The 15,880-nt window shown below is 41.9% G+C and overlaps 1 protein-coding gene across 10 annotated transcripts in view; it reads left to right on the forward strand.

Annotated features, from left to right (window-relative positions):
* The first annotated feature begins 374 nt into the window (after positions 1-374).
* The window catches only part of AMN1 (antagonist of mitotic exit network 1 homolog), a 28,385-nt gene continuing 12,879 nt past the window's right edge, over positions 375-15,880 (forward strand). For 2 of the 10 annotated variants that reach the window (XR_007904070.1, XM_051784550.1), the window contains exons 1-2: positions 406-863; positions 13,923-14,055. Coding sequence is in view for 8 of the 10 variants with exons in the window: in XM_051784550.1 (XP_051640510.1) it covers positions 667-863; positions 13,923-14,055 (330 nt within the window). In the remaining 2 variants the exon portion in view is untranslated. Of the gene's footprint in view, positions 946-4,914; positions 4,934-5,256; positions 5,405-5,952; positions 6,135-7,436; positions 7,456-10,042; positions 10,172-13,187; positions 13,403-13,922; positions 14,056-15,880 lie in introns of those variants that run through there. The other 8 variants (XR_007904071.1, XM_051784553.1, XM_051784556.1 and 5 more) reach the window with 8 other exon arrangements.

A 15,880-nucleotide genomic window follows, 5' to 3' on the forward strand; every position in this document is an offset into this window, starting at 1 on the left:
CCAAACCCAGGACATATCCTCTGCCTGTACTCAGTGTCAGAGAGCCCCCAAGGATGTCTAGTTTTGTACCCAGGTGTCAGCACAGGCTGCCAGTTGGATCAGATCATGATGATATTGCAGTATACCTTTCCAACCATTTCAACTCTTTAAAATTACTATCCCAACATGCATTCTGGTACCTTGTTCCTTACTAACTTAATTGTCAGTCATGTTAATGCTGAGCAATAACAAAATTTAACACCATTGCTAATAAAATCTAATGGTCACAAAAACATTCCTTCTTAAGCACAGCCAGAAGAAGCAGCAAATAGCACAGCAGTTTCTGGGGTCTTGCTTCTAGATCTACTGGGGCCTTCTACTGGGATCACTGTCAAAGGACCTCTGGGAACCCTTTTGGGAAGCCTTTGAGGAGCCTGAGGTTGCCTGCTGCTGTTGGGAACAGAGAGCTGCAGGAGGCCTTGACCTGCAGCAAGGTCTAGCAAAACTGATGACCCCCCAGCTGTCTTTGATTAAAGGGCCCTTGGAGATTTAGTTCCAGCTGACACTGATTGGGGAGGGTCTGACACCCTTTCAGGCTGAAGGCTATATAAGAGCTGGGCTTAAAGCACAAAGGTTTTGGGGGGCATTTGGTGTGGGAAGGGCTAGTGCCTTATCTTGTAACAGCACATGCTTCCTCAGCAGTGGTCAGGGTGTGCTATAAGCTGCCGCCTTCAGCAGCTCTTGGAAAAACTTTCCCTGCGACAGTGGAGGTCTCAACCCAAGACAGACCTTCAGAAGAAGGGTGCTGGTCTCCCTTCCTTTAGCCTGAAGGGAGAAGCACGCCTTTTGAGATGTTTTATTAAGCAAAGGAGCTACAGGACGAGGTTAGTGTGCTATAGATCATCAGAGGTTGTGAAAGAGACCTGGATCTTCTCTGAGATCCTCTGGCTTTGAGAAACCATGGAGGTATGTACTGAGGGAGGGGCAGGCTGAGTCTATCTATCAGGGTGGGAAGTAAAAACTCTCAAGATGTTGAAAGCCTGTGATTCCTGCTGGTAGGAGAAATGATTATGCACTGCCTGATGATTTGTAATTACAAAATATCTTTAGCCTTGTGGTTGTAGAAAAGAGTGTCAAGTGAACCATCTGAGCTGGCTGAGCCTGAGCCTTGCAGAAGTGTACCCATATAGAATAAGAAATGTAGCTTAAAACTACGTAGCTTGACCTGTATAGCTTGTCATTAAAGGTCAGTACTCTCAGCAGAAAGGAATTTTTTAAGTGACAGAAGGTGTCCCTATTTTGAAGCAGAACTGATAAAAGGAACACAGCTATCAGGCCAAGTCAAAACTGACCTTGTGCTCTGACACAGTCCAAAGGGCATGAAGATGTCCTTTTCTTGAACTCTTTTGAACTTTGGCACAACTTGAAAAAGATGAGGCACAACCACCCAAAGGGACCATGAACAACCTAAAGATCATGAACAACCACCCAAAGGGACCACTGGCTCAAAATGGGATTTGTGTCAAGGGGAGGGACAGGATTAGGTAATGTTTGAATTGTTAATTTGGTAACTGAATAAAGGCAGGAGGCTTTTGTAACTCAGGTATGCACAATTTAGAGACAATATTCTCTTGTGCATCCAGCATGCTGAAATAAAAGAATGTTTTGCTCCCTAAAACTCAAAAAAGGGTTTTAGAGAGTTTCTTTACACCCAGTTTTCAGGCAATAGGAGCACCAGAAGGAGGCATTAAGGGTTGCTTCCTTGATACTGACAGCTCTGCTGTAGGGAACAGGCTGTCTGCTGACCTGTTGTCCAGGGGACTTTGCTGCTTTTGAGGGCCTGTGATTTATGATAGCATGAAAAGCCTGCAGAGGCATCTCTGGCTGATTATTGATCCCTGCTGCTTTTCCATGTAATCATCAAATCCTCTCCAATTACTGGAGAGACCTGGATAGCATCAAGTATGATACAGCTCTGGAGAGATGGCACTCCAGAGTGCATAAGGGCCCATCTGGTGTGTCTTCAGACCTACTGGTCAACTGTGGAGGTCAATAAAGTCATGTGTTGCTAGGCTAGCCATTGTCAAGTCAACTCAACAGAACATGCTTTATTTTTAAATAAGATGTTGTCACTTGTTTGTTTTTTCTCATTCTGTAAACATCTGTCTTTTACATCCTTGTCAGTGCCAGTCTTTGTCAGGAAACATCTGTCTTTCATATCCCTGTGATGGGATTAATTTAGGATTGTTGTTAGGGTTGGTCTCAGCATTCTTCAACACTAAAAAGAGTGGTTTTATTGGAAGTGAACTCCATTTCAATGGAGTTCAGGATCTTGAAAAGAGGGAAGATGATGAAAGCCAGGACTATTGTCATGGCCTTCAAGAGGCCAGACTTCAGCCTGTTCAGGGATTTACTTGGGTGAACCCACTTGATATGATCCTGAAAAGAAGACAGGCCCAGAAGAGCTGGTTGGGTTTTGGGTTTTTTACCCCACAAAGAATCACTTCCTACAAGCTCAAGAATGGTCCATTCTGGTGTGCAGGAAAACCTGCAAAGATGGCAGGAGGGCCTGACTGAACTTAAGCACGGAAAGGAAGCATACAGGAGGTAGACACAAGCACAGGTGAGTCAGAAGGAATAGGGCCACTGTCCATGTGTGCAAGGATGGGGGTTAGGAAAGCCAGATCCATTTGGAGTTGAATCTGGTAAAGAGATGTGAAAAACAAGCAGTGTTTCTGCAATAGAAAACGTGGGCTCACTCCTCAATGAGGCTGGGACAGGGTGAAGAAGAATGCTGCAGTGGGCCAACACAGAAGGTATTGTAAAGAAGAGGCTGATTTCAAGCAGTTTTTAGGCAGAATTTAACTAGGTTTTGATTGTAGAGTTGCATGTGTGTTAGCATGAGGAACTGCTGAACTTGAGTATACAACGTGTGTTGCCACTAACAATGCAATCTGTGTGTATTCTTTGTGAGGGCTTGTTCCCACGGGAATGTGTAAAAGTGTAATGTTTCCAGCAAACCTCAGTGTACCCTCTAGAACATTCAGTATCGTACAATAAGAGACTGATGGATTTGTTTTACTTCGATGAATACTGTAAAGATGTGATAACAATGAGGCTATTGAATCTCACCACAAAGAATTCTGCAAAGCAGTGGCTCTACCAGAGAGAACTGTCCAGGTCTGCATCCTTGCATGTTTCCCAGCATTGGAAGAGACATGTAAGACTTCCCACTATAACTTTTAAAAACACCTTTGTCTCTTAAGCATCTTGTGGGTTTTTGTTTGGTTTTTTTTTTGAGATACAGCAGAACCAGAACTTCACACTACTAAGCAGACATAGAAAGGTTGAGGTCCTCAATGCCTTATTTGCCTTAGTCTTCTTAGAACGGTTTGGATTGAAAGGAACCTTTAAAGGTCATCTAGTTCAACCTCGCTGCTATAACCAGGGACATGTTCAACTAGACCAGCTTGCTATTGAAACCAATCAGGTTTCTGTCCAGCTCAGTATGGACTGGATAATTGTATAGTGAGGTAGACTGGAAACAGCCTCAGCTTCTGATTTCAAAGGATTAGCAGCACAAAGACAAGCTGGAGACCAGTCCCTTGTGGTCAATACTAAGGTTATACCACTTAACATCTTCTTTACATGACATGGGGCAAAGTACATTTTCACAAGTTTGCTGATAATTCAAAACTGGGAATAGTGGTTGATGTACCTCATGTCCCTTTGAACAGAAATATGACAGGTTGGGGAAATCAGCATATAGGAACCTAATGACATTCAGCCAGCTGCTGTCCTGCCCCTGGGGAGGAATAACCTCATATACCAGCACAAGCTGAGGACCTGACTCTTTGTGGAGAGTCCATGTTCAAGCACTTCCTGAGTCAGTGTTTATAGCCTGGTGTTTATCGGTACGGTTTCTTGCCATGTTAAGGCTGATGTGACTGAATTCCTTTCTGCAGCTTCCTGCAGTCAAACCAGTGTAAGAGCAGCACTCTTACACTGTCTGCTCCCTGGGATAGCCTGATGCTAGTTGGAGATACAGCCTGTGTGTGTGCTTCCTTCCACTTAAGGGTGGCTTGTCACAGGTATGTGAAGTTTGGCAGTTCATGAGCTGCTTCAGAAGCAACTCCTGAGGTTAAACAGCTAAAGGCTGTCAGTGAGCTAGTAGTTATTTCCAGTCCAGAAGCTGATGAATAGTACCCTCAGCACTGCCAAACTTGCTGATGGGAGAATGTGGTAAACTGAATATTGTGGAAAAAATAGCAAGAGAATTGGTTGCTCATCAGCCAGGTATGTGTGCTGTTTACATTTGTCACACAAGCACACAGAATTTGTCAGGACCGCACAGTTTGCTGTAGCTTTATCATGCCCCCTGACCCAAGGAAAGGGATCTCCAGAGAGGCCTGCTAGCATTCTATGCTCAACCTAGCACCACCAGCATGGAGGTTTCTGCATTCCCAGTGCTAAAATGCTGCTCAAAGGAGCTTGGCTTTTTCCTGCATTTTTTTGGGGACAAGCCTGATGCTCAGGCTGCTTGGGGGCATCTTGCTTGTGCTGTCAAGAGGAAAGCTAAACCAAAGCTCAGTTTAATGGCCTCGTGTGCCTCCTGCTCTTGTTGCAGAATTCACAACTGGCCCATGATGATTGAATAGCATATTTCATTGTGTGCATGAGGTGTCCCAGCCGAACTGGGCACATGCAAGCAATTTTTCTTTGGGGAGTTTTATAGCTTACACTTACAAGGGTATGATATGAATCACCCAATTACCTACTAATGCATATTTCTAATTATCCAATGACAAAGTATATGTTCTTGCAGCAGCATCATCCATTGCATCCTTGTGGTTTATCTGTCAGTCCAGATGTTTCAGTTGTTGACTTCAACAAAGTTATCAGGCATCAGCAGCAACCTGTGTTTCTCTTAGATACGGATCCTTCAGTTAATTCTGTGAGAACAGAAGTTTCGTTTTCTTAGTCCGTCACTTGTTCTTTTTAGTAGGAGGTAGGTGAGGGGTCTTGGGTCTGAAGATAGCAATGAAGTCCTAATCATCTGGCTGGTTTTTGAGAACTGTGTGGTCTCAATTTACGTCACACCATCCAAGCAGGAATGTAAAAAAAAGGGGGAAAAAAAAAAAAAAAGAGAGAGTGAGCGATACAACGAATTACAGGTAGAAAGACGTGGCAGGCAGCAGGCATTCCTGCTGGTTCCCGCACAGCCCCCGAGGCGGGAGCAGGACTACATCTCCCGTCATGCCGCATCCCGGGGGCGCCGCCGCCATCTCGGCACCGGCACCGTTGGGTCGGGGCGGGGTCCCGGCCGCGTTCCCCGGTCCCGGCCGCACTCCCCGGTCCCGGCCATGAGCCGCCTCAGCGGCGGCTGGGACGGCGCCGGCGAGGAAGTCCGGCTCCTCCTGGACCTGTGAGTGCCGCCCCGACACCCTCCCGCCGCGCCCGCCTCGGGAGGAGGGCTGGGACTGAGGCACAGGGAGGGGACAGCCTTTGACAGGCCTTTGGCGGCGGTAGAGCGGGTGACAGGGTTTGGCAGAGTTCAGGAGCTGCAGGAGAGGTGACAGGGTTTGGCAGAGGTGACAGGGTGGCAGGGTAGGTGACAGGGTTTGGCAGAGGTGAGCAGGAGCTGCAGGAGAGGTGACAGGGTTTAGCAGAGGTGACAGGGTGGCAGGAGAGGTGACAGGGTTTGGCAGAGGTGACAGGGTTTGGCAGAGGTGACAGGGTGGCAGGAGAGGTGACAGGGTTTGGCAGAGGTGACAGGGTGGCAGGAGAGGTGACAGGGTTTGGCAGAGGTGACAGGGTGGCAGGGTAGGTGACAGGGTTTGGCGGTGTGGCAGGGTAGGTGATAGGGTTTGGCAGAGGTGAGCAGGAGCTGCAGGAGAGGTGGCAGGGTTTGGCAGAGTTCAGGAGCTACAGGAGAAGTGACAAGACTTGACAGATGTGACAGGGTTTGGCAGAAGTGACCATTTGTGAGGAGTTACAGGACAAGTGACAGGGTTTGACAGGTCTGGCAGGGCTTGGTGGGGGTGATGAGGTTTGGCAGGTAGGTACCAATATGCTCCCGGGCAGATCTGGATGTGGAGAGGTGGTTGAGGATCCCTGGCTTTGCCTGGCACCAGTGAATGCTGTTTTACTTTGAGGTTTTTCTTTATGCCAAATTCCTTTGTGTTTAGGAGGGAGTTAGAGACAGCGTAGGGGTAAAATATTTCATTTGACAGATAAAAGAAAAATAGCCGTCAAAGAGTAGAGATAGTCTAACATTTTTATTCTTAAAAGCACTGAACATAAGATTATAGTTGATGGGGTGTAGGCAATAAATGTTTTATAGTTTCCTATAAAGGTAGAATAACAGTGAAAACATAATTTAAATGATTGTTTAAACTGCAGATCAGTAACATACTCTGCGAATATCAACCAGCTCTTTGAAAAGAATGTGATTTATCTTAATAATCTTTTCATTCAAGCTGAATTTAATGTTCTGTGGCAAGAGACAGTTAAATGTAACAGGAAAACTTGGCATAGCTCACATCAATTTCCAGGTATCTGCATTGGTTTTGGAATATTTTCTGCAAATTTGAACTAAGTAGTTGGTCAATTTACAGACCTCTTTTCAAACATGGCTGCATTAGCCATTTAACATCTTTAAGAGAAAAAAATTAATCTGAAACTTACATTAAGTTTTTAGATACAACTGTTTTAATGTGCTGCAATATATGATGACAGTCTGCCTCCTTCAGGGTGAATTGCCAGAAAAGTTCATTTAACCAGTGGCCAAAATGTAGGTGTCATATCATAAATATGTATTTAGCACGTAAATGAAGCATGTGCCCTTGTGTGACAAAACACTGCTGCTACCTATTCACGTGACTCAGTAGGCATCCATCATAGAAGAGGGAACAGTCACATGGTGGGTGCACATGTAGCCCCCCCAAAAGGCTCAAAGTCTGTTTGACTCACCCTAGCCAATGTTTTGCAGCGAGGAGGTGCCGGTTCATTTGGGATCTCAGTAGGAAAGGCGTGGGTTCCCAAGGCTTGTTGACTGGTTTATTGCATAAGGAATGGTAGCACTGGTAAAGGTGACAGCAGTCGGATGTCCCTTCTGATACTGAGGCCCCCTGGCTGTCACAGTGTGAGACAACCCCTTCGCAGCGATCAGCATGTTGCACAGATCCTGCCTATGGGGAGGTTCATGTTTGTGGTCTTTGGAGCCTTGATAAGATTTTTTTTTTCTTAGAAGTAAACAACTATTCTTCATTTCTGCAGTCAAGTTAAGGAATGTTGCATGTAGATTAGCTGGCTAATCTCAAAACAGAGAATGTGGGTGGTGTAATCTTCATATACTGTGTCAGAGCCTGGTACAGGCTTCTCTGTTGGTCAGGGAGCCAAGTTCATCCAGCAGTCCCTGAGGTTCTGTGAAGGCATTGCATTTTTGCACACAGGAATGAGTTAAAGGCGGCCCTGGTGCGTGCTTAGGTTTAGAATGTTGCTCATGTTGACATACAGGTCTCTGCAGGCCAGGCCTGGGTTAAACTCTGCCCAGATTCTGCTTGAAATCATGGTCTCCTCCTTGAGTGTCTTCTACAGTGACCTGCTAGAGATGTCTTTAATACACTGTGCTAACTTTAGTGGGGGGTTTTTGTGTGCTTCCACACTGGAAATCTTGCTTCCTTCCAAGTTTAAATCTGTGCTATGCTTCAGATTACAGAGCCTTAATATTTTGACCTCTTTAGAGTTTTTAATTGGTATGAGTTTAATTTGCTGTGATTTGGTGGCATTCTGATGCCAGACAAGGTTTTGTTGCAAAACCAGTTGTCTATAGGGACTCCAGAGCTGTGGTTTTATGCTAAATCAGATTTGGTGTAACTCTAGGTTGCTGCTGCCTCCTGCACTCAGCCAGTTGTCCTGGCAGTGTTGTTTCTGTGTCCTCACAGCTTTAGTCAAGGGTTTTTTTGCATTCAGATCAGATGCTGAACAGCTCACACTGGAACTGTGAGTTTCAGGGACAGCATGAGAAAGACACAGTAAAAAGTGGTTGAGCAGTCATGTGGGGTATGGAAAAATAGCCTTTGCAACCTCTGGACTTTACATTTGGTTAGAGTGGGGTGTAGTGACCACATTAATGATATTTAAGGCAATGTATTATGCTACATGCTTAACCTTAGATCTTAAACTTGGTAACTTCTCTTCATCTGTACTGTAGTGCTTGATACCATAAACAATTTCTATTTTTTATTGGTTACTGATCTTTTTTACACTACTTCATTAATACTGCTGCAGTATATTATAATGTAATTATAATATAATTAATGGTCCGTAAGACCACTACTCAAAACTAGTAATTACACAACTTCTTAACAAATGTAATTTAGTGTATTGTTTCTTGTCTTAATGCCAGTCAGGTGATGGCCATCTGTTAATGCCAGACTGCACTTTAAGCTTCTTACTTAAGCTAGCTCTTAGGCTTATTGTTTAACTAGCAGAACTTACAAGAGAAACTAAAACCAAAACCAAATCTATTAATGTGTGGAGTAGTCCTTTTAATAAGGTCATTATTTTTAAGATCTCCAAACAAAGTACATTTATTAAGGTGTATCTACTGCTTGTCTGACACTTGATGGCCTTTGCCCCCTGCCCCAAAAGAGTAATTAACACTCCAATGAGAGCATCATATTGAAAATACTTAGAAACATTCTTTTTTTCTCAAGCTATATCTTAGATTAGCTTCTCTTTCATGAAGTTATTGCTCTCAAGATGAGAAATCACTAGCTTAGACAGGCAGTCCTAGCTGATGCAATTTTAAGGACAGTCTATCTCAAATGTTTCGTTGGTTTACATAATTCTCCTTGGCTGAAAACTGACAGTGTAGGAGTTGCAGGGCCTGACAAACCATGGATGCCTGGCAGCAACAACACTTGCTGGAGAGGTAGAGAGGGCAGCTGGAGCAGATAAACAGCTTTAGCTGTCATACTCTTGGGAGGCTGGTGTTACAAATCTCTCAATCCTGGCAGGTGTTTTAGGATGATTTGTTCATGCCCAGATGTGAGATCAGAATGAGGGGAGTTTCTACCATCAAGCATCAGACTCTTAGAACACAAATAAAAGATCAGATTTAAAGGTGTTTTAATTAGTTACTACATGGTGAAGAAAGCATGCTACACTTGTAAATCATCACAAGAGTCTGTATTTAGGTGTTGCTTAGGATTGCTCAGTGTGTCATTGATATATAGCTCTTGTTTAACAGAGTGTCAGGCTATTGCAGACTAATGTGTTAGTGACTAACCTGTCAGTGTCTTGGAAAAGGCATATCCTACAAAGCCATCAGAACATTTGGAGATGGGTATAAAAAAACTGAGAACAGAGGTAGAATAGCAATTTCAAAACAGAGCTTCCTTTTGTGGTCTTTCTATGAATATAAATTATCTATTCCTAAAGAATGCAGGAAGATGTATCCATTTTGTTATTTGCCATTAAACCAGTTCAGTATCTGTTCTTCTGGTTCATTTTTTCCAATATGTCCCTGTTCTGCTATTCTGTGTTGTGTGACATAACTTAATATAAGCTGCACCTTGATGTAAGATAGGCTATTTGTAGAATAATTAGTCATAAGTATCTAATTTCTGTTTTATGTATTTGAAATTGATGCCAAAAACCTCAGAAGAACTGCTCAGAGACTTTGCACCTTTAAGCAGCAAGGCGTTTGGTTTATTGCAATGTTGGGAGCAAGGCAGTTCGCACTGCACAAACTGGCTTGACCCAAAAGTGCAAAACAAGCCACTTTATACATTTTAGATACACAGTTACACCTTCTAGCACGCATATTACTAGCTAGGTGGAGTCCAGGCCGAGTCTAGGCAGAGCTTTCAGGAATCTTCTTTTGGTTCAAATTTTGGGTGGTCTTCTCATGCTTCAGTCTCCTGGTCGTATATGTGATAAGTATGAGGCTATAAATTTAGGTTGCAAGGAACAAAGATTTATTAATGCCACAAACAAGCAAAAACGGCTAGCCGGGCGACCGGAGGAAACTCCTGTTCCTACCGTGGTCCGCAAAGGGGAACAGAAACAGCACTTATTATACCCTTCTTTGCCACCTCCCCCCCCAGTGTCATGTCATCAGTTCATTGGTGGTGATTTCATGGGCTGAATCCTGTTTGGTTCCTCCTTGGCGGGCTGACTCCAGGTTGGTTCCTCCTTTCGCGGGCTATGTCCGTTGCTAAGGAGCATCCACCAATAGTTTTAAAGTCATTAGTCTCTACTAGGCCGTGATGCTGGAAATTTCCATCGGGATGACGGTTGGTCAGCCTGATTCCTCGTGGTCGACCCCCTCTTGTTTGTCTCCATATTGCTATCTATTAGTATGCTCAGAACAAACACTTTCAAAACAGCAAGAGATAATATGCCAAATCATCATTGCGTTGTGGTCTGTTAGTTCGCAGCTTACTAATCTTGTCGTTAGGCATTGCATAACACTTAAACTTGTGATTACAACAAAGCACTTAATATAATTTAATAACTCTATTAACTCTTCCCATTCTGAACAGCAAATTTACTCTATGATCACTTATAACAGTATACAAGAGTCTTCATCAGCTGAACTTTTCAACTTTCATTGTTAGGTGACCTAGATTCTTCAAGCTTGCAAAATTCTGACTCTCAGCCTCCTATGTCTAAACATCTGGTTTAAACCTGATTTATTACCTGGTGGTCTATTATATACTGCTCCTTATCATTCTTTCTATGATGAGACTTTGGTCCGGTAAGCAGGACAGAACAAGACATTAAGCAGTGTTCCTACAATGTTCTAGCAAAACAGGCAGAACAAACATTAGGCAATACCTTCTTCTGGCTCAGTAGGGCAAGGTGTTTTACCAACTAAGCCATCATTAACTCCTTTTGTGCTTTTCTCTGCCGTCAAAATATAAATATTTGTCCTGTCATAAGGCTTTAAGGTTAAAGATCCCATGCCTTTTTCTCTTCTGTACCTCTAGACACGTTTGGAACAAATGGATGTGTTATTTAACATTTGATAGACAACTCTGAGCTATAAACATCCTGTGTAACAAGTCTGATAATGCGGAGCAGGGGAAAAAGCTTTGCAAGAAGGAATGGTCTTTTATCAGGCCATTGCAGGAGTAAAACACCAGTCAGTTTTCCCTGCCCCTGAAAAACAGGAATCATGACTTCTTTCATTAAGTTAGACTAGGTCAAAGTTTGTCTGCTAGGTGATTGCATTACAGGCTTTACTTACCAGTCTTAGTTATTGCTGTGTGTATCCAGATCCCATTAAGTCTAGGTGCCAAGTACAGTAGAGAGAAATACTGTGCAGTTTCAATCACTGGTCTGAGTTTACTTGTAGGAGGAGTCAGTGGAAAAATGTCAATTCTACAAAAGCAAAATGTTTTGTAGGACGGTAATATTTTCTTTCAACACTTTGGATAGGATTTAAAAAGAAAAGTTGGCCTAGGGAATGTAATTCAGGTAGCTAGGATCAATAGATAATAGAACCCCCAAATCAAAGCATTCCATCATTTCTGTGGACTCAGGTGTCTAAGTATGAGGGGGCAGTGAAGAGTTACTCTTCCTCTCCTATTTCAGCTCCCTCCATTTCAATTTTGCTGTATGGTAATGCTTTTTAAACTTTTGGCATTTCCTAGGCAACAAACATTACCTTTTTGGTTATCTCTGGATGTTGATTAGCTTCATTCTAGTTTATGTTCCTCATTTGCCCAGGGACTTTGGAGTGGTGATTGCTCTGAAGGTCGGTATGCTCAGGGTGCTTAGAAGCTATTCCTAAACTCTTCCCAGACTTGCCTCTGGTGTTTTAGTAAGCCTGTGATTGTAATTTAAAGTTGCAGAGGTTGGAACATTAATATTTTACGTATTCTATGATACATTAAAGTGCTTTAGGAATCCTAAAAAGATAGGGTTGCATGATTAATGCCCCTCTCTGATACTCAATATTGCAAAAGTGAATATTCTTCTGTATATTTGACCCTGAAAAGCACGATTTCAGGTGTTCCAGCTGGGCACTATTCCACATATAACTGGATAATAGTAATCTTTATTTTATTTTGCTTAAATGAAGTTTTTTATGTTTTTTCCCAAAAAGCTTTGTTCCATCTAGAGTCTCATAACATATTCAGAGCGAAATGATCCCTTTTTCTTGCATTCACACAGATAAAATTGTAGGATTTCAAATCCTGTCTTAAAGCATCACCCAGCATTCTGTGATTCTAGTAGGCCTATTAATATTTATTTCTGCTTAGTCCTTCCTTTTTTGGATGAATACTTAAGCCCTATGTGTCTTCAAGATTTGTTTTGTAATTTCTCCTGCATCAATATCTCATTATGGAAACTTTGTGTAAGTCATGTTTCAGTATCTGGCCAAGGGAACAGATTGCTCTGAACAGGGAAGCAATTGTGACCCTAATACAAAAGTTGCCTAAAGGGCAGGGTGTTTATGATGTGTAGAAAATGCAGTATGTGTTGGCATCATTGCTAGTTCAAAATCTCTATCCTGGTGTGTGTGATAATCAGGTTGTTTCCCTCATGTTGATAAATCATTCTGATGAATAAATACGTGGGGAGGCCTAAAATATTGCTATTAAAAGAAAAGGAATTGGCTATACTGATTTAAACTAATCGGTGTTTCTGATTGTGAGAGGATTTCAATAAGCTGTGTGAGGGCCTTCCTCCTAATCCTAGGGCAGCTTAATTTCTTGAAGAACCATTGCTGGTGATGCTTTTTGTAATACCTTGTAAGGTTCACTGTCCCCTATATATTAAATTTTCTGTGTGTCCACTTGTTACTTTATTTAACTAATCTACTTTCTAGGACTATGAGCCTGTTGATCTCAGATTTCCTGTACCCTACTGTCACAGAAAATTTTCTGCCTCAAGAGACCATCCTGTGATCAGATCTAGTTTTAAGCAGAAAGATAAAAGGGTTGAGCACAGGTTTACACAGCACAATTCATATTAAAAGGGTACTACAAACCAGACAGTGCACAAAATACTACACTGAAGATATCTCATTGTTTTTATCTGAGGTGAAAGAGAGGTGTCCCTTCCCTGAATCTAGCTGTCCCAACTAAAGATTTTAGTGCTTACTTAATGGAGTTTAGCTGCTGAAAAGGCTTTTCTTAAAGCTGGTGAATCTACTACCAGCAAACTCATTTGGTAAGTGGGGCTGGTGACTGCAATGAAGGAGGCTAATCTTTACCTGCAGGTGCTTGGGGAACACTTTCACAGAAGGATCAGCTGATTGACCCTGAAGGGCAACAGCTGAATTGGTGGTAGCATGGAACAGCTGGAACTGATAAGGTCTGAAGGTATTTATTTAGTGCAACGTTAGGGAACTGGCTGGCTTGCACCGGACAAACTAGCTCTGAAGTTCTCAGTGAAAAGCCAGGTAATTTATACAGTTTTCATGAGAGGTTACAACATCTTTACATACGTATTCATTTGATTTTGACATCTAATTATCATATTCATAATGGACAAGACTTTTGGGTGGTCGTTTCTGGTTTCTGTTCTTTAACCTCACTTTGGGGGTCGCTCGCTCTTCTTCCTCTCTTGAACTTTTCAACTTTTTGTTCATAGACCTAGTTTTCTGGGGCTTGCAAAACCTCTTGACTCATGGCCTTCTTATCTCCTTCAGATGTCCACCTTAGCTTTATTTATGACTGCTAAGTTACTTAAAGTACATTCCTACTATCTCTTACTTCAGCAGAGCAGAACAAGCTCTCTCTTCAACATAAGCAGAACCCCTACTAGAGCATGGTACCAACTCTATCCTAGTTAATTCTTTAAAACCTTGCTCTGTTTCAGCACCACAGCTGGATGCAGAAAATGACATTTCATGGCTTACTTTTTCTAATTCTAATATGAGTGCCTCTTTTTGACTGTACTGTAACTTTCTTTTATTTCAGATGCCTTCAGTGTTTGACAAAGAACCTTTCCAGATATGCTGCAGATATTAAGTCACTGCCACCCAACATAAAGGATAAACTGATTAAATTAATGAGTAGGCAAGGGCAAATAACTGATTCAAATATCAGTGAGGTAAGAACCTATTCAAAACTATACTGTCTGTGATAGTTCATAGACAAGGATGAGCTGGACTAAAACTGTTTACATGAGATAAATTGAAAGCCTTCTTGCTCTGTCCATGTCCTTACAGTTTTATTTCTTAAACTTCATGATGTTAATAGTCCTGTGTTAGTAGTAATAAGATTATGTTTTAGTAAAAAGTAAATAAAAAATGTTCTCCCTTCAGTGATAATTGACTTTTGTGTCATCAGGTGACATATAGTATCCCTTCTTAGTATGGGAAAATAATCTGTATTTCACATCAGTCTCTGTTCCTGAATGCAGTATGTTTCAAGAAGCTTATGCATAATTTAGTAATGAAAGGATTTCAGGAACTTGTTAGAATTGTTAGGTTCTATTGACGTTAAGCACACAATCCCCATATAATTTATATAAATTTTGATTCTTTGAAATATGATGATGCTAAGGCTAGTTCAAATTCTCTCATCTTTTCTGCTTACTGATGTGTGCCAGTGTTTCAAAATGAAACCAGTTAATGACTTTCCTTCAGCTGTAAATTCAGGGGCACATCTGTTTCCTATCTATCTACTGTTATCTTACTCAGCCTCAAAGGGAGGTGTGAAAATTGAGGAAAGCTAAAGGTTGGCTTTGGTGAAGTAGAGAATGAATGACTCCCTGTTCATTCCTGCTTTGACTTGTAACTCAGAAGAGACAATTATTATCAATTTCTCAGAGCCAGGATAGTGAAGCCAAGACTGGAGGCAGAAGCAGAAGTACTGTGGAAAACGTACAAACAAAAAATTTTATCTTTATAATGTTCCATTTTTTTGATACTCTGCCCTTTGCTTCTCATTTAGACTTCCCTGCATCTAATAGTTCTTTTTCCTCATAAAAATTCTCATGTGGCTTCAAAATCAGCAGTTTGGTGTTTTTTGTTGTATCTTAGAGAATTCAGAACTGTGAAAGAAAGCCAACAGTCAAGGAAAGCATCTTGAAAAAATTTTGATGATCACTTTGGCTTTAAGCTGTATTTGTCTGCTTTAGTTCCTCAGATATGAATTCAGAAATATGAGTGAAATAAGGACTGAATGTTATCTTGTGAAAACTGCTCACAAGTATCTTGTGGAGCATGTTGGCAGTTTTATGCCATAAAGAGACACATAAAGGCTTATAGCATTTGGGGAGGAAAAGCTGTCAGAGCTGTCTGAGGTCTGCCATTCATTTTGCTGAAAGGTTGCAGTTGGAATCTGCTAGAAGTTTTTGTTTATTTGACCTTGTTAGTAAATATATTAGCATCTTATATTTGTGAAACAGAAGACCAGTATTCCTTGTAATATCTTTATGGTACTGTGTTATAGTGAACCTGAGGAAGGAATAGGCCTTTAACAAGCCTGTCAGCTATGCTTGTGTATGGAAATTTATGCTTTTGTCCTTGGGAGTTAAGGAAGGGAATAACAAGCTGAAGGGAGTATATGGCTATCATTACTAAAATCTGAGGCCTTCCATTGCTTTGGGTCTAACTTTTCATTAATGTCCTCTTGGGGAAGATGTCACAAAAACTCCGTCCTATGGTCTTGTGAGAGTAAAAGAGCCTATTTAATGAGGATTTGGTACCTCCTCATGGTATGATAATGAGATTGGTTGTTTATGAGCAAAAGAGTGTGTCTGCAGGTGAGAAAAATACTCTGGGATATCTTTCAAATATCACTGTTATCTGTTCCAGAGGTTTAAGTTCTGATGATAATCAGTGTTTTCTTGCACCGCAGATTTCTGCCACCAAAGTTGTGCTAGTAAATATGAGGGTATTGTCCCTGGTAAACATATCTGTGCTGGTAGA

The sequence above is a fragment of the Manacus candei genome, unplaced genomic scaffold, assembly GCF_025592945.1.
Source record: "Manacus candei isolate 608988 ecotype Guabito, Panama unplaced genomic scaffold, ASM2559294v1 h1tg000018l, whole genome shotgun sequence".
Lineage (NCBI taxonomy): Eukaryota > Metazoa > Chordata > Aves > Passeriformes > Pipridae > Manacus > Manacus candei.